General features: G+C 34.1%; 2 protein-coding genes and 1 long non-coding RNA gene across 4 annotated transcripts; 1 reads left to right on the forward strand and 2 right to left on the reverse strand.

Annotated features, from left to right (window-relative positions):
• Positions 1-940: 940 nt before the first annotated feature.
• Positions 941-7,807, forward strand: LOC121805108 (arogenate dehydratase/prephenate dehydratase 1, chloroplastic-like). The gene is made up of 11 exons (XM_042204895.1): positions 941-1,353; positions 2,080-2,147; positions 2,242-2,334; positions 2,413-2,613; positions 3,247-3,327; positions 3,391-3,486; positions 5,720-5,797; positions 5,864-5,953; positions 6,050-6,117; positions 7,009-7,090; positions 7,238-7,807. The coding sequence occupies exons 1-11, from the start codon at positions 1,128-1,130 to the stop codon at positions 7,292-7,294; spliced, it is 1,140 nt and encodes a 379-aa protein (XP_042060829.1). The 5' UTR covers positions 941-1,127; the 3' UTR covers positions 7,295-7,807.
• A 6,374-nt stretch (positions 7,808-14,181) lies between these two features.
• LOC121802601 lies at positions 14,182-15,046 on the reverse strand. Of its 2 annotated transcripts, XR_006050818.1 has the most exons (4): positions 14,795-15,046; positions 14,595-14,716; positions 14,440-14,486; positions 14,182-14,340 (listed from the first exon to the last, which is right to left on the reverse strand). It is a non-coding gene; the product is annotated as an uncharacterized LOC121802601 (long non-coding RNA). The 2 variants fall into 2 exon arrangements; XR_006050817.1 differs by having other exon boundaries at positions 14,182-14,486.
• Positions 15,047-15,518: 472 nt separating this feature from the next.
• On the reverse strand, positions 15,519-17,440 carry LOC121802600 (peroxisomal membrane protein PMP22-like). Its single transcript, XM_042202285.1, has 6 exons — positions 17,303-17,440; positions 17,044-17,142; positions 16,308-16,383; positions 15,980-16,050; positions 15,788-15,873; positions 15,519-15,717 (listed from the first exon to the last, which is right to left on the reverse strand). Exons 1-6 carry the CDS (start codon positions 17,372-17,374, stop codon positions 15,666-15,668), a joined length of 456 nt encoding a protein of 151 aa, XP_042058219.1. The 5' UTR covers positions 17,375-17,440; the 3' UTR covers positions 15,519-15,665.
• Between the last annotated feature and the right edge of the window lie 1,537 nt (positions 17,441-18,977).

An 18,977-nucleotide genomic window follows, 5' to 3' on the forward strand; every position in this document is an offset into this window, starting at 1 on the left:
AGGCATTCAACTTTAGAAGTTAGGTTTTAACCGTAGCACATTAAAAGAAGGAAACCCGATGAAACATACACAAATGTTTCCAACTTATGACAACATAACATAGGGTAAAAAGTTTGATTTATTTTTGCGTGTGTGTTTGACTAAACGATAGAGTGTTCACCATATGGATGTGGTCTTTAAAAGTTTATACTTTACTTTGCCAATGAAAAAAAAGATTGATGTACTTTTCATATATGTTTATTTGTATATAAAAAAGAATTAATGTACTGACTCGAGATTTAAATATTTTTGCGTCATGACGCCGAAAATTCCACACATATCCATAACTCAAGATTTAAAAACGTCAAACTTTTAACAACGACTTATCTAGGGTTTGTATTAGTATTTTAGTAGTAAACTGATTAGATTAACAGACTTTACGAAATTACTCTTATCAATAATTTTTAAAATTATAAATCAATGCTTCTTCATTTATAATTCTTCATTTCTTTGAAATACTGGGTTCTTTCCTTCTTTAGCATCGGAACCTTTTTTTCGGCAGGGCATTATCATTCATAATTTTTTAATTATTTCTTTCGTATTAACTAGTAACTTATTAATTTTTTTTGTCCTACAATTCTCTATTAACAATAATGCATTCTAATTGTGATTTAACTATTGATAGCCAACAACCCTTGCATCATTTTCTACCAAATGAGAACACATAATTCAGTTCTCATTGTTTTATCAACACAATCATAAGAGCAACTCACACAATTTGATGGTATTTTAATTTTCAGTACTTTCATGTTATTTTACTTACTAATACTGAACCCTTTAAACCCAAATCTACTGACGATTTAATTAGCAGTTTAGCACATTGTTAAGTGTTAACCGACAAGTAATCGAGGTTTTCCCTTCATAAATCTGCACATAAACACAAAAAAAGAGGGAAAATTAAAATAATCGAAATTCAGTCTCCGATGTCACACCCCAATAAAATCCACACGTTTTCGGAAAATCCAGAAATCGTCAACTTCACCTATATATATCTAACCCTATGAAATTCACGCAATTTTCATCCTTGCTTCCTTTCCTCCCTTACTTTTCAACCATTTTGATTGCATGATTGAGCAGCAAAAACGGACATGGCTCTGAATGCAGCACCGATCTTGCTTTACTGCGCTAGCGCTAGCAAAAGCTCCTCATATTCTCAATCGGCATTCCCCGTTCTTCCCGGCGGGCGACCTAATCTTCCGTATTCGAGGATTCAAAGGGAATTAAAGTGCTTGTGTCAGAGAGCAGTGGCACCAGTTGAAGATGAGAGCTCTTCAGCTCACGATGTTGCTCAAAGAGACTTAAATTCTCTCCCAAGTGAGTCACCTAACGAAATTAGTTTCTCGATCATAGTTTTCAATTGCTGATCGGCTTTCGTAGAAGATGATTCCTCCTGCTTGAAAATTATTGAATTACTGCGTATTTAAGAGCCCTTTTAGATTTTGTTTGAAGTCCCGGTCCTACAATTGAAGTATTAGTGAAATTTATTTTGGTTGTAATCGAAGAAATTTCTGCCTTTTACTGAATTGGAGTGGATCATAGTTAATGATGTGTGAGTAGTTTTCAAAATATGGTCACTCTGCAGCCTATCCCACCAGGGGGTTTCATGGTTGATAAGGTATATGATTGAGTGTTTTTATCCTTATTACTAGGATTTCTATAATCCCACCCTTTCAATGGGATATAATTCAAGCAAAATTAGCTCGAATGATTGAAATTATCAAGGGCTTTGGGATATCTTGTAGTTTCAATACATCAATGTAAACAATAGATTAGCCTATACTATGTTTATCTATCTAGGCCATTCCTCATAAGAAAACGCTCCCGAACCAGATACAAAGCCTTCGTTTCTGATCCTGTAGAATTTTGGTTATGCTTGAATACATCAAGAATTATGTCAAATATAAGATAACTTGCAGTTAGGATTGATGACATAGTGCCCTTAAAATGGTTTACTTCACATACATGATACATTTATGTACCCATATTCAGGATAACTCAATTCTGTTCATATTTTTTTGCTGATTATATTTTTAAATGTAGAGCCATTGTCAGCAACACATTTATCTTCTTCATCTAGTGATGGTAAGATGGTCCGTGTTGCATATCAGGTATATGATCTTGATTCTGCCTAGTAAGATATTAAGATGGCTAGTTTTTTTTTTTGCTTATTTCTTCTAGTACTTATTTTATTGCCTCATCTAGGGGGTTCCTGGAGCTTATAGTGAGGCTGCTGCTTTGAAAGCATATCCAAAATGTGAGACTGTCCCATGTGACCACTTTGAGGCTGCATTCAAGGTTATGACATTTCTGAAAGCGGGCTTTATCTTTTATTTTGTAACCTTTAGGCTTTTGTTGATTTTTCTTTTTTCACAGGCAGTTGAGTTGTGGTTGGCAGACAAAGCAGTACTTCCGATCGAGAATTCAGTTGGAGGGAGCATCCATCGTAACTACGACTTGCTTCTTCGCCATAGACTTCACATTGTTGGGGAAGTTCAGTTAATTGTTAATCACTGCCTTCTAGGATTGCCGGGGGTTAGGAAGAAAGAGTTAAAGCGTGTATTAAGCCATCCACAGGTAATAATTTGTCTTGAATCTCTTCCACATATGCGCATCAGACTTACGACTACTTTATTCTCTGAGTTTGTTTACTAGGAGATGCATTAGCGAGTGATGCTACAGTTGGCCTGCTATTTCATCAAGATATGCCAATTTCTATATGTTTAAATTTGCTCAAATATGCAAGCGATTCGCTATAGTAAGCTAGAAATATATGTAAGTCTAAAGGATGAGTGTAATATTTTGTCTGGATGACATCTACATATTTATTTATCAATTTCAAATTATTATGTTTATCAGAACTGTAGATTACGGCTTTAATTATCACATTATGGAGATGTAGGTGGTGTATGGGAAGTGTAAGTCTAAAGGATTTATTGAAATCATGGTTGCTTCTTGAATACCTTAAGCTACTGTGAGGGAAAGGGAAAAGAGAGGTCGATGTGATAGAAAGCTAGCAAGAAGCAGAAATACCCAGAGAAATAAAGTCAACCATGAGCTCCTTAAGTTTCTTATTATGTAAAGAAGGAAAATCTGATGCTTTTCCCATGCAGGGAACTCCCTGTTTCTGTATTTAGTGAACAACATACTGTATCTTTCATTTATTGTACTAAACGCCTGAAAAACAGATCATTTTGCTGGTGTTTTCAGGCACTTGATCAGTGTGAGCTTTTCCTGAATGAACTGGGTGTAACCAGAGTAACTGCGGATGATCCTGCTCATGCCGCTCAGGTATCAATTTGGCCCTTTATATTCTTTTACATCTTTCTTTGTCTCACCTTAACACCAGGACAGATTGTAGTCTGTGAAGGTGTGAGAGAGACGGGAGCAATTGCAAGCACTCGAGCTGCTGAAATATATGGACTTGATGTTCTGGCTGAAGGAATACAGGTGAGTTTTATCGCCCTCTGACATTTACTTGGCAAAATTCGAATTTGGGGTGGGTTCGGAAAAAAATTTCCATAAAAGGGAATATTTATTTTTACATTCTTTAAATAGGAAAAACACCAATCTCATTGGAGTGATCAAACACGCCAACTTTATTGGTGTTTATAAGCACGCCACTGAGGTTAGCGTTTTTAAGTATCTATATAAATAGATGTCCTGCCTAACGAACAATGATGTTGATTGCCTACTGGCATTCAAATGGTATTAGCGCAATATAGGGTTGGGTTCGGCACCTAACAAAAGCACTTTACCAAAAAATAGCTTCTTTCTTTGTGTATTTCTTTCATTTTTGAATTTTTGCAATTTTTCATTTTTGTTATACTTTTATCACAAAACAGCTTCTTTTTCACTCTCGTTTCGTTTTTTATTTTATTTTTTTGTATATTTCAAAATGTAAAATTTAAATTTGCATTAGTATATAAACCTAATAAATATATAACTAATATCTATGTTTTTTTTCCTTTTGCTAAATGTTTATTTTAATCTATATTAGTATATACGTAAATAAAAATTATGTATATAAAGTTATTTTATAATATAATAGAATTAAATGAAAAAAAACAATGACAAGAAAGATCCATCCATGAACTGAACACGAGATCTATGCAACCATCCAAGTCTTAGATGCGAACCACTTGCACTACCTCGGTATTCATGTAAATGTAATTGATAGTATATTTTTATTTAAACACGCCATTCAAATTGGCGCCAACTAGAATGTCATTTTTCGGATTTCAAAGTTATTCAGAATATAAAATATAAGGTTCCCTTTTTGGGAACATTTTTCTCCATATTCACCCAAAAATCAAAATTTTCCCATTTACTATCCCGTCTTTCTGAATAGCCTTTGAAAGGATGCAGGTAGGAATCTTATCTGTAGATTTTGGTACATGCCTGAATGGAAAGCTTAAGCTTTAATGCAAATGATAAAATGATTTAGGTCACAATATCTCCTAGCTGATCAGCTTACTATTATTGCATCAAAGTGCATTCCTAAAGTGCAAGGGATCTTAAGTGGTCAAACTTCACTTGTGAATCCCTATAGCTAACTGTGATATTGCAACTCTTCTATTACTTGTAGGATGTAAGTAGTTCTATTTTCGGACGTTATTCTTCATGTGTCCTACTTCGGCCTTTGTATTTCCTTAAAGTATAACTGGAAGAAGATCTTATATCCATGGTCTTCTGATTCAAATTTTTCTTTTTTCCTAATACGTAATTATACACTAACATGTTCTGAGTAGACGATACTGAAAACCAACTTGATGAACTTTATGGTTCAATTATACTATAAGATTAGAATGGGCTTAAGCACAATGTTATGGATGGGGTATGACGGCTTACGGCGATAAGCCAAAAAACCGCCACAGGGATATGGCATAGCGCTATGGCGGGATATGGCGGCCGATAAATTGATTAATAAAATATTAGTAATATATGTATAGATAAATTCAAAAATTTTAAAAATAATAAAAAAATGTAAATATCAACTACTAAAACAGTTAATAAAGCATAAAGTCATACGCAATTATATATTATGCCTATAATAATAAGTCTTAGTTCAACCATTAAAATATAAAGTCATCATCACAATGTATATAAAATCTAAATTAAAACCATCCTCAATCATCATCCTCCCCAACATAGCCATCCTCATCCTCATCAATATCATCGTCCTCCGGGTCGGGGGGGGGGGGGGGGGGGCGCTGACCGGCGACGAGGGGGCGGCATCGTTTGGTGTAGCTAGGGTTTTTTTGGAGGTTGGCGCAGCTAGGGTTTATTTGGGAGAGAATCTGATTCTAAGATAAAAAACCCTAGTTTTTTATTAATTGGGTCGGGTTTGGGCCGGGTTTGAGGGTAAAATAAATTTGGGCCGTCTTATTTGCTAATTGGGCTGAGGATTGGGGGCAGCCCAATCAAAACTGAAGCCATACCTGCCATGGCACCGCGATGGCGTTTTTCTTGAAACCCGCCATGCAATGGCGCCACGGCGGCCCATTGCCGATATTTAATAACATTGCTTAAGCATAGCCTTAACTTATCAGTTATCACGTAGGTTTACCACATGCACTTTCATTTCTGGATCTTTTCTCGGTCGGTTGCTTAATTAAATACAGCACTATAATTGTATGCCAAGTTTTTTTTTCTCTTAATTAATTCAATTTCATCCTAACAGGATGATTCTGACAATGTTACCCGTTTTCTGATACTCGCAAGGGAACCTATAATCCCAGGAACAACTAGACCTCATAAGGTATTTCTTTTTTAGTAAGGCTTGATTATCTCTATATGTTACAATGATTCCATCATTTCTTTCTAGACTAGCATTGTCTTCAGTCTGGATGAGGGCCCTGGAATTTTGTTCAAGGCATTGGCAGTGTTTGCTCTGAGGGGCATTAATTTGTCTAAGGTAATTTTGTACAATTACTTATTGGGTGTATTGTTCCTTTTTTTCATGATTATTAACATATGGTGACTGATTTTTTACTATGGAATTAAACTATAGATTGAGAGCCGACCACAAAGAAGACGGCCTTTGAGGGTTGTTGATGACTCAAACAGGGGAAGTGCCACGTGAGTGTCTTAATTTCTCCACTAGTATATAATTTTTATATGGAGTAAGATCCCTTATGTTTAAGCTATAGATTGAATTGAAATCTATTTGACTATGAAGCAAATATAAACTTTGGCTGCAAATTAAAAGATAAAAGTTTCAGGCTGGGTCGTGAGAGGCCCTCAGTCTTGTTCAAATTCTGACCAGAATATTGATTGAGTGAAGGCAGACTTAATAAATTAAGAAACTCCATTGACCATTTGAATTAAAAAACTTATAAGAGAATTTATCAACTTTGAAGACCATTTATTGCACTATGAGTCTATGATTATCTAAGCTATATATATAAGAACTGGCTTAGAATTGAAAGCTTATACGACTGTTCAACTTATTGCTAGTGCTAGATACAGCTGAAATATTTCTCCTCTTCAATGATAAATGTCAAATTGGCCAGTTGCAATTGAGTTTCTGTATCTCATTCTTGGCGTAGCTATTATCATTATGGGAGGCATGTATCTGTTCTTGTTTGTGATTTTGCGATTTATATTTTTTAAATCTATTTTCTGCTTGGAAATGTAAACATGTATTTTTTTAATCATCAAGAAAACCATAAGCTTGCAGAAATGCTCAATTTCCACATTGTTGATATATATTGGCTAAAGTATGATGGAGCATGTTTATAGGTTTGGAAATTCGTGGCAAATAGAAAAATTAAAATGCCATTTTCTAGAGTTACTTCTTTCCTCTAATTTGATAAAAAAAAAGTTGAAAAGATAATGCTGATGAATGTTTTAATTTGTTCAATAACTTTTACTTTGGACTGCTTAGTATCATTTTGCTACTAATCTAATCTAAATGATCACTCTGTTTAGTACATAGAAATAAGTATTAACATACAACACCACCTGCAGATACTTCGATTACCTCTTTCACATAGATTTTGAAGCTTCTATGGCGGAGCCCCGTGCCCAGTATGCTCTGGGACATCTCCAAGTAAGCATTTTTGAAAACTCTTAGCACACAAATGCAACTTTTTCCGGCCTATATTGTTTTTGCATGAATGTGCATGAGCTGAAGTCCTTGGCTATCTATATTTTGTAAGCAATGTAATAAAGCATTTTTGTTTTTATCGCCTCACAGGAGTTTGCAAGGTTCCTCCGAGTCCTTGGTTGTTATCCCATGGATACACTTCCATGAACAAATACGCATGTATCTCACCATTCTGAACGGCTTAACTTCTCATTTCTGATTAATGGAATAGTCTCTATCTATCACAGTCCTTTTGCTTCAGGGACCGCAAAAGACTCCCTCGATCGTGTGAATGTTCGTCTGATCGCAAGCTTAGTATCTAACTGGTATCTCGTTCTATTGTTAGATTCTTCACCCTTCCAACTAAGCTTTCAGGGCATCTGCTATCTTTATTCCAATTAGACTGAAATAGGACATTTTTTCATTTCGAAAACATGAGAGATTTGGGGAAGAAAAGTCTGAAGCTGTGAGACTTTTGGTTCTATAGAATGTATTGATCTTGTAAATGCTACACAATATAGAGTCAAGTGTCGTTAATTATGTTAATTTGCATGTGTGTTTGTAAACTAGATACCATTATATATGTCTTTAAGTTTCATGAGGATCCTTTCTGTTTAGGTATGACATGATGTATTGCCTGATCTTTCATCTCTGGAAATAATAGTGTATATTTTAAGTTCTTGATTTCTATTCTACCTTTACATATCTTTTCCTTTAGTCGCCATTATAGAATTTTAGACATCCTCCCAAAATAAATTTCACTTCTACCTTTACAATTGTTTTCCTTTAGGCGCCTTTATAGAATTTGAGACATCCTCCCAAAATAATTGGTGTGTTTGGTTGAATAATGTTTCTTCCACGATAAAAATAAAAGGAAAGTAATCATAGATAGCATTTAGAGTTTCATTCCATTTTTGGTTCCCATTTCCAACCATCATATTTTCATCAAACGTGAGAATGTTTTCTAGGGATCAAAACGTAATCGGTATACAAGATAATGTAGAGTTATAAAATCCGTCCTACTGAAATTAATGGATTCCAATTGAATTTACTTATAACGTTTGCATCATGCATTTAAATGCGCACAGTTTTATTTTATACTAGTACTAGTATTTTTTTACTATATTTTCAAAAGAAAAATGATAAATCATACACAACTAAAATCTAAATTGTTGGGTTGGATCGTTGTATGTAACTACTTAGACCAATATATATGGGGGCTGGGGCTGTGCATTGAGAGATGCTGTGGTGATCTACACCACAGATTAATTTCACATACTTGTATTATTATTTTTCATTTAAAAAATGAATGGTTTGAGTAACCACATGTTGGAATCCAATTCAAACCACTTGAATGCTAGTGGCAGTGAGGAAACGTCATCCTCATTTATCTTCCTGTAGCCTTTATTATCCTAATAATTTGACTCGTGTTTCACTAATTGAAGGGAATAAGTGAAGAAAACATTCCAATCACAAATCACAATCACTATATAGCTGGGGTGTGGAGGTCACAATTTCTAATAGATATGATTGGGAATTTAGGTCATCTCATTTTAATACATACACTAGAAATCTATTCATATACTATAAAAGGGGAATTTTGGAATGCCATTGTAATTATATTTAAATATATATAATAACTTTTGATTATTAAGTATAAGTATTAAGTTAAGATAATATTAGTAATAATAATATAAAAGACCAAAAGGCTCCAATTGATGCATTATTATTTTATCTTAGAGCTAAAAGGCTCCAATTATGAATATAGAAGGCCAATCGTTACATGAATATAGAAAGCCAAAAGTCTCCAATTGAAAAATGAAAACGTATGCATTATTATTTGAAGGGAAGTTTTGGGAATATTTATAAAATTGTCATTTTAGGTTAAAAATTATAACTTAAATGAAATGATTTTTTTTAATAAATATAAATGTCGGAAGTTTCTTTCCTAATCTCTATAAATACTTTAATTCCCTCTTTATGCCATTAAAATTAGAATAACAGCTAGAGTAGATTGTTTGTCTCTCTTCATTTTTCCGTTATTGACAATTAACATAATATTACTTAACTTTCTTTTAATTCTACCATCAATACTCATGAACATATGAATTACCATAGGAATAAGAGTGAAGAGTCATTGAATCAAAGAGACTCTTGATATGAAACAAAGGAAAATCTCTATAAATACTTCTCACAAAACAATTTTTTCCATCAAAATTCCAAAATTCAGTGCGTCTGTGCTGTTTGAACGGGAGGATAAGCCACGTCCAAATCAGTGGTGAATGCTGGAGATGATGATCTCAATAATTGGGAAACGACATCTCTCTCTTTGATGCCGACTTGGTTAGGAAGCCACAGTCGCAAGCGAGGAAGAGACAGAAGTATAGAGATGTAGAGGCTGCCGAGCTGATGGGCGGTGCATTCTCTTTCTCCGACGAGAGATGATCAGCGACATCTATGGGCAGAAATTGGATATACAGAGAAAATGATGGATATACAGAGAAAATGATGGATGGGGCGAAGGTAGTAGGGAAATAGATAAATGGAGGCGTAGCTAATAAATATGTATCATATCATATCAGCTCTTGATTTCTAATTAACTTTTAAAATATTTCTAATTTGTTGGTCCAATTATTTTATTTAATAGATGATTACTTTTAATTTTGTTAATAAATAAATTTGATTATGTGTTTAATTTATTAAATTTTGTTGTTTAATAGAATTTTCTTACTTATTTATTGACCCAATTGATTTAATTGGCTTCACTTAAATAATTACAGAATATATTGTGAATTTAATTAAAATACTAATTCAAGTAGCATAAACAATAAAGAAATACACAGAATTAGACATAATACATATTAGTAAATCCTAAAAAAGTCAAATGGTATGTTTAATAGCAGTATATTTTAATTTACAAAAGTCATGTAATTTAATGAAATAACTTTGTATTTAATATTTGAAGATAGAATACAAGTCTAGCTTCAACAAAACACTACTTCGGCTCCAATAAATAATACCATTGGGTGAATAGATGCTTGAATGAATGCAAGCAAGATTTTTTTTTATTTACTGTTCACATAGCCCTATTGTAAAACACGTTCTTGATATGAGCATATAAACAGATTTACAGCCAAGATTCAGGTAAAAAAACCTCTACTATCCGTAAGGATTATCAAGTAGGCCGACCCAATGTAAGATATCGAATACAGATCTAAAACCTCCAAAATATAATAAGTGATCAATAAAGTAAATTGAACTGGGACGGAGGGAGAATTTTATTGATATTTGGCTTATTTGTTGGTCATGATGAGTATATTTTAAAGCTAAGGGTTTAGGATTTAGGTTTCAAGGTTTGAGTTTTTAGTGTATAGTGTGACTATATTGCAATGAAATGAAGCTTGACTAGGAAATGTCTCACCAGTGCAAAATCTTAAATTATAGCTTTCGATAAACAATATCTTAAATCTCATTAGGAGTATTTTTAGCATGTTTCAAAGAAAAATAAAGCGAGAGAAATGTAATTAGAACTCTGATCGATAGTATTTGATTTAATTTATTAATGTTTAGTTAATTTAAATTACTTAACATTCATCTATATTGTCATTCAGTTTAGCTGATTATAAATGTGATTAATTTTCTTTTATTATGTCTGTGCGAAAAGCAGTCCATTTGGAAACTTAATTATTAAATTGTATACTTAAATTATCTTAATTTTTGGTGTACTAATGCTTTCCATTTATAGAAATCTTAATATACTTTATCAAAATTATTTTTGATGTACGTAAAATTTTTTTTTCGTTACAATATTTTTATTGAAATATTTTATAAGGATTTCTCCTTGGTGTGTCAGCAAAAGATCTTTAGTACTCCCTCCGTCCCACTTAAGATGACCGTATTCTTTAGTGGCACAAATTTTTATCAAGTATTGTTAGGTGGAATAAAGTAGAGAGGAAAAATGTAGTAAAATATTTTAATGGGAGAAAGGAGAAAATGAGGTTGTTTCCAAAATTGGAAATTGGTCATCTTGATTGGTACAAACAAAAAAAGGAAAGATGGTTATCTTGAATGAGACGATGAAGTATATTTAATGATTATGATTATATGATTTTATATGTATTTTATTTTAACATATAAAATTTATAATTCTTTGTGTTGCTAATGTAATTTTTAATTCGCATATTATTAGTTTAATAAATTTATTATTTTATATATTTTAATTCATTATTAATTTATATCTATATCTATACATATACATAAGACAGTTTTGAAAAAATTAATAAGATAGTCATTATAGAATTTAAATAAAATTAGGCAAATAAAAAGATTTTGTTTATTTGTATAATAATTGAGGAAATGAAAGGTTTTTATTTATTTTTTGATTCTTTAATTGCTATTTACTGAAATGTTAGTGAATCAAATCAAAATGTATACAAGAGCATAAGCAGCGGTGCTCGCGCCGACGGACGGCGTTCGTGCCGCTGGAGCGGCACTGCCCTGCTCACCGCTGGCACGGCGCTGCTCGATGCATCGAGCACGTCCGTGCCAGCGAGCAGCTGACGTGGCATATCCTGATCATTTGCCCGCCTACAATGGCGACCAGCCGATCGGCCAGCGCTCAAAAATCGGCGTGCGCTCACCGAAATTCTTGTTGTTTTTCCGCTCGCCGCCTACAATGGTTGGGTTAGCAGACCGGCCAACGCCGGGAATCAGCTAGCCGGTCCGCTAGCCTCCGTTGGAGATGCTCTAACTACAACTTCTCTGATACGCGTCAGCTTATGTTTGGAGGCTGACAGCTTTGTAGTAGCTATACATATCCATCTTTTCACAGGCTTTTCAGCCGGCATCAAACTTTTGAGGCTTGTCAATTACAGATTTATTACCAGAAAAGGCTTATTACAGCAAGGCAGGTTGGACCGGTGTGGCACGTGAGATTTTGCTTGGTGGGACCACCATTGCGGAACTCATGGCTGGGGAAGATGAGCCAGAATCCCACTCTGGGGTTGGAGCTTATCCATCCATGGACTCCACCATCCTTGTTGTCCATCGAATATTGGTATTTGTCGTCAACCTCTCCTTTAAGGTCCGGATTGATAGGATTAACAAGCAATACAGACTCGGGCACGATCAGCGTTTTGCCACTGCATGGCAGTAGATCCTCTGGCATTGGCATTACGCGTTGTTTGTCATCCGTGATCGCCATGTAATGAAACCTATAATTCATATTCTCACTTTTCCTTGTATCATTATCAACATAAGAAGACCACATGTAACTTCACCTGTAGCGTTGCAGCTTAAACACCATGCGTGTTTGAGCAAGGTCGAAGGGGGGCATCCCTGAGGGCGCTCGTAGATGGCATAGCAGTAGAAACCCGATACTCCACTCCTTAGAGCATCTCCAATGGCGGACGTCCGGTCGGACGTCGCGACGGGCGACCGGGACGTCCGCCATTGTGGCGTTTAGGGTCGGATACGGACGTCCCGTGAGGACGTCGGGTGTCCTCGGACGTCGGTGCGACGGGCGGGCGGACGTCCGCCATTGTGGCGCCCAGTCGGACGTCCCGTTTTTAATTATTTTTTTTAAACTCTATATATACGGCTCGTTGAATTTTATTTTCGATGAAGTTGTTAATTTTTCCCGTTCGTATTCTCGGTCAAATTTTATTTCCGTAAATGTTAATTGTTTTATTTGTTAATGTATGATTTTTTTTAATTGCGGGATGTCCTAGTGGGAAGGGCGATGGGAAGGGCGGATTGTGCAGGGGATGTTCTAGTGACGTGGCAGTGGGATGGGAAGTCCTAGTGACGTGGCATGAGGTATTTTTGGGATGTCCTAATGGATGTCCTAGTGAGATGTCCGTCCACTGGAGATGCTCTTACAATGTACCTGCAGGACCAGGGGCGGACACACGTTCAAGGAGGGTAGGGCCTTTACCCAAATTTTTCTTTATAATTTTTTCTATTACCAATATTTTTAAAAATTCAGAAACTTATCTCCAGCCATTATTAAACTAAGGTTGTATGAGACTAAATCATTATAAATTATATGGTAAGAAGGGCTGAACAATCAGTGTTCAAGAAATAAAAAGTTTGCAGAGAATGAAATAGAACAATGGCTATCGAGGTGTGGAGGAAGAAGATGACTTTGACTAAAAAAGTTAACAACAATTAATATTATTACATTTAAAATCTTCTTGTAAAATGTGTCCTAGATGTTGTGCTTCTCTTTTTCTCATTTCAATTTAAAAACATTTTTTCTCTGTACTTTTATTACGCAGAGTCGAGTTAATTTTTATTACAAAAAATCGCTATCCGTCTATAAAAAATTGTCTAATATTTTATTTTGGCACGTCCATCAAAATTAGTACTCCCTCCGTCCCATATAATTTGACTCAGTTTTCCATTTTGGGCCGTCCCATATAATTTGACCCATTTCACTTTTACCATTTTTTGTAGTGGACCCCACATTCCACTAACTTATTTCTACTCACATTTAATTATAAAACTAATATATAAAAGTAGGACCCACATTCCACTAACTTTTTCAACTCACTTTTCATTACATTTCTTAAAACCCGTGCCCGGTCAAAGTGTCCCAAATTATGTGGGACGGAGGGAGTATTATTTGTATTTAAGGAAAAAATTTCACAAATTTTCTTCTTTTTTCATGTACTTCCTTCGTCCTATAGTAGATGTCATATTTGGGAGATGACACAGGATTTTAGGAAAGGTTATTTTGTGTTTTAAGTGGTGAGAGAAAATATAATTTTATAATTGATGTGAGAGAGAACTTTTTTCAAAAGAGAAAATTTGACATCTTTTATTGGACAAACTAAAAAGAAAAGTGTGACATCTACTATGAGATGGAGGGAATACTTTACATACTATCTCTCTTTATTTATGTAACATTACCTATACTTATTAAAACTTGTTACGTTCACAAATAAGACAATATTTCATTAACAATGTTAATACACATAGTAAAGCCCCTACCAATAAAAAATTCTGCGTCCGCCCCTGTGCAGGACAGAAGTAATATACTAATAAACACTTGTTTTATCAAAATAAGTTGTCTGTGTGAGTAATGTATCCACCTTTGATCTATAGTTAGGGGAAGCCTTGTTCCACTAACCGAAGGGTCATACCTAGACTTAAACGAGACCTCCAGATTATCGTTGCTCAAACTGATCACGCTATATTCGGATCCCTTTAGCCTGTGCACAAAGATCACAACCCATTTCCTTAAAAATTCTAAATTTTAAACCCCCAGAAATTAATTAAAAAAAACCACAAATCCAATTCAGAATATGTACAATAGGTATGTTGGCCTCCTGGCAAGTTCCACTTGATGTCCCAGTAACTGCAAATTTGATGGTAAGTGATTAGCAGCATGAGATTCTTGATTGTATTTTTTTTTGTGATATCAAGAATTATTACTTCCTCAGTTCCACAAAGAAGTGAAACTTACCCTCTGTTAATTTGGTTGGATTTGGTGTCTAATAAGTTGTCTTTTCCAGCATACTTTATGGCTGTGAGTAGTCCTTGTGGTTTCATTATTGTAAGCCGTACCAATCCATTGTCAATTATAATCTGAGACAGTTAAATTATAGATGATGTATTCATGCAATATATGTAAATATAAATGAGAGAGAGGATAGATGAGCTTACATTGGAGCCACTGACAGATAGAGTTACATTGCTCTTCGATATGGCCAAAATGTGATATCTCTAATTACAGATCAGAATAGCTTAAAATTGATGGATCAATATAGAAGTATATGGTTAAAATGTCCTTTGATTTAATCGAAATGCAATACATTTTATAACTTTATTTGTCTTGGTTTTACCAACTCAAAATCTGTTGATTAATTTGCTTTTAATAATATAATTAGAGTTTTTTCTAAGCAAAGGCATCCTAAGTTCTAGATTTTGTTTGGTAATGAAGAGATGAGAACTTAGTCGAAACATGATGATGATATCGACCTTATTCAAATTTAAGTGTAAATTTTGATCATCTATATACGATAGAAGCATGAATGTTAATTGATTAAATACTTATTTATTACTATAACTTACAATTATGTATTGCGTTCAATAGTGACTAAAATAAGAACACATTCTAGATCTACGGTGAATTCGTGATATTAAGTTTGAATTTCACAAGCAACTCATTCATTTCATATCGAATTACACTGTTTGTTTTGTGTTTGTTTATTTTTGTTTTTTTCTTCTTTATTAAAAAATAAAAATAAAAACAAAAACAAAAAGGTGTTGCTATGAACGACTCATAATTCATAAAGACATAGAAGCTGTATACACACAAATAAGGACAGTCTACAATTTATTTAAAGACACAGGCGCATATCAGATACAGCAAAAAATTGCAAACTAATGGATTGCAAATAATTTTCTCATATAAATCACAAGATAAAAGTTGAGAGTTTATTTTAAAATTGTCATACTTAAAATCATACCCATACAACACTAACAGTCGTCGGAGAGAACTTGCAGAATACATATATGTTGCTGTTACACAAGCTTAACTTTTCTTTATGGCCATGGACTTAGCTCTCAGATTCATGAATATAGCCCTGTGTTTAACACAAAATAGTTAGAAACCGTACACATCAGTCGTAACTCAAGCGCAAAAACTCAACGTACCAGAAGAAGCCAACAGTACTTCCAAAAACAACACGAAGATGCAGCGGTATATACTGGTGGTTAACCCATCCGACAACCGGCCAGAACCGCATAAGATAGGCATCAACATTAATTGCATTTTTTAATGTGCTATGCCTTGTTTGTTTGAGACTGGAAGATCTGGGCAGAACAAATAAAAGTAGTTGTACTGACCGTCCATGCTGTGTACTGCACCGTTGGAAACTCCTTCTTGATCTTGGACTTCACTTGAAGCCATGGCCTCGCTGTGGATGTAAAACGACTTATAAATCAACCAAAATCTCGTTTGATCATTAAACTGGTTTAACATGCATCAGAGCCACATATCTGATCAATGTTTTTTTCTGCTCTCAACATGAAATTCTAATTATTTTACAGGATACGAGAAACCGCATTCCATGTCTCATTCTCGCAAGTAGATATTGATCACAAAGAAGCTTTAACAGACTCACCGCCTCTTCCCTAAAAGAGGAAAAACAATGAAAAACCGGACCAGACTGACCCTCGATGACTAATCCATAGTATAGCATGAAAACCAAGTTGTTCAACGGTGAAGACGTCAGTTGCTCCAACAACACCTGAAATGATTTCAGTTTGTACAGTAAGTTCCTCATAAAAACAGCTCTTCTCATTCGAAGATCAATGAGATGAAATCTTGAGTTTGAAAACTAAGATAACAAAGAAGTAGCAACCATCATTCACATGAACTAAATTAGTGAAGAGAAGCAATAAGAGTGCACCAAGATAGACAGCATCAGTCTCTATTACTACCATTTAAATTCTATAGCCTTTCTCCATGTATAAGATGTCATTTAAAAGAGTACAATTGATTTGAGATCTAATATGAAAGATATGTTGATAATGATATTGTGTGTGATATACAGATATATATTTATATTGATACTTGTGTGTGATTCACATGTATATCTCTATCTATATAGTAATAGTATTATAAAGAAGCTCTACCTACCCCTTCACACTAGAACATCCCTTTTATTGACTTTATTCATCAAGCACACAAACAAAAAGCCAGAGACTCCATCTACCATTTTTTTGCTAAATTGGAAATTGTCAGTCAAGAAATAAACACACACACACACAAACAAAAAACATAAATTTCGCTGGATTCATAGATTGAAAGAGCTAATCAAATGTATATTTTTCTCACAATTGAAACTCAGCGTTTTTATCTATCAAAAGTTATTTAATCAACAAAAAGACTAAATACAAAATCTCACCACTTTGAGAAGAAGGCGTCTGATTTGAAGTTTCTTGATGCCAGTGAGCTTCTGCGCCGTGATATCGCTAATCGCCGAAATCACTCCTGCCGTTATCACCTATGCACCAAAAATCAATAAATACATTTTAAAATTAAAAACTTAAACAGTGCTAGAAGGCAACGATCCAATTAATCAGTAAAAGAAAAAACACTAAAACATTTAATAAAATTATGAGAAAGTGGAAAAATGAAATCACAGAAGAAGAGAAGTGAGATACTTTGGTTCTCAAAGGATGTTGGTGGAGCTGCGTCAGATACAGTTGAAGGCAATTCTTTGCTACCGATGCCATCGCTGGTTTTGACTTTGTGATCCCAGAAAAGAAAGAGAGAGAAGAAAATCAAAATCTCTCTTCCTGTTGACAACTACGTTATTGATTTGATGTATCAGAATGTACCTTTTTATAAAATTGATTCTGTGTTATTGACCAACGTTTGGACTAAGATGCTTTTAATCTCTCACGCAAATAGGAGTCTCGGTACATTTTTACCATCAATAGTAATATGATCTCACATTGTATTATTATACTCACATTTCATTTAAAACTACTAATATACTATATACAACTGAGACATATATTCCACTATTTTTTTACCCACTTTTCTTAACATTTTTTAAAACTCATGCCGACAAGAAATGAGACTCCTAATGGCGGATGAAGGGAGTATCTGACCCTTGGTTACTTTTTTTTTGGATTTTTTTTAATCTCGGGTTTACGCCTATGTCAAGATTATATTGTATTATATTAGAGTACTTCATAATTATTCATCTTGTATCATAGTATTGTACTAGTTTACTACTCTATCCGTTTTAAAATATAATTTTTTTCTATTTTGGACCGTCTCATTAAAATAATTCAATTTTATTTTTAATAATTTTTTATTTCTAATAAAGTGATTCTTATTCTCTCCTAATATAGTTTAATAACTTTTTCTTTCTATCAATCTTCTACTTTATTAATTATTCATTTAAATTTGTGCCTATCTAAGGCTTTTTAAATTTTTATGGGACAGTGAGAATATTATTTTAACTAATGAATAAATGAAACACCTAAGAGTAAGGTTGCAATTTTCTAAAATTGGCACTAATTAATTACTAAGAAAAAAAACTTGGCAATTCTAAAATGAGAAAAGTGCCAATTTAGTCATGTACTACTCTTAATCAGAGGCAAAATTGTCAGTCACACACACCTAGTGTAATACTCCCTCCGTCCGCCATTAGGAGTCTCATTTCTTGGCGGCACGGGTTTTAAGAAATGTTAAAAAAAATGAGTGAAAAAAAAGTTAGTGGAATAGAGATCTCACTTGTATATATTAGTTTTAAATGAAATGTGAGTAGAATGAGTGAGTGGAAGGTGGAACCCTGTTACCATTTATGGTAAAAGTGAACCGGGACTCCTATTTGCGGACGGACTAAAATGGAAAAACGGGACTCCTATTTGTGGACGGAGGGAGTATATTCCAATTCGTGAAATTCACTACGGAAAAAATAAAAAGGGAGAGAGAAGGGAGAGAATAATCAGTTATAGAAAATTGACCAAAATAGTCTTTCATTGTTGAAGGTCATCTGATCTAAAAAACCTAAAAAAAAGTAGTACAATTTTTAAATAGTAGTATTCTACATCAAAATTCAAATACATGTGAAAGAATTTTAACAACAAGGGACAACAACTATGCAAGTATCAGATACAGAGATTAAATTTCTATAGAGACGAGTCTATACAAGTATAAAGTATCAGATAGAGAGATTAAAAATGCAAAATCTCTTTAGTAATATTTTGAGTAAAGGTCAAATATGGTCCTAAACATACGACGGTTTTACGATTTTGGTCCTAAACATTATGTTTTGAATTATTGCATACCAAACATTTGAACTCGGACCACATTAGTCCATTT

Source organism: Salvia splendens, chromosome 5, assembly GCF_004379255.2.
Source record: "Salvia splendens isolate huo1 chromosome 5, SspV2, whole genome shotgun sequence".
Lineage (NCBI taxonomy): Eukaryota > Viridiplantae > Streptophyta > Magnoliopsida > Lamiales > Lamiaceae > Salvia > Salvia splendens.

Excerpts from the sequence above, each read along its gene's own strand:
- LOC121805108 (XM_042204895.1), top strand. The coding sequence starts at position 1,128 with ATGGCTCTGAATGCAGCACCGATCTTGCTTTACTGCGCTAGCGCTAGC. Across the intron at positions 5,798-5,863 it reads GAACAACTAGACCTCATAAG|ACTAGCATTGTCTTCAGTCT; the intron begins GTATTTCTTTTT and ends ATTTCTTTCTAG. Across the intron at positions 7,091-7,237 it reads ATGCTCTGGGACATCTCCAA|GAGTTTGCAAGGTTCCTCCG; the intron begins GTAAGCATTTTT and ends ATCGCCTCACAG.
- LOC121802600 (XM_042202285.1), bottom strand. The coding sequence starts at position 17,374 with ATGGCATCGGTAGCAAAGAATTGCCTTCAACTGTATCTGACGCAGCTC. Across the intron at positions 16,384-17,043 it reads GACGCCTTCTTCTCAAAGTG|GTGTTGTTGGAGCAACTGAC; the intron begins GTGAGATTTTGT and ends AAATCATTTCAG. Across the intron at positions 15,718-15,787 it reads AGTACTGTTGGCTTCTTCTG|GGCTATATTCATGAATCTGA; the intron begins GTACGTTGAGTT and ends TGTTAAACACAG.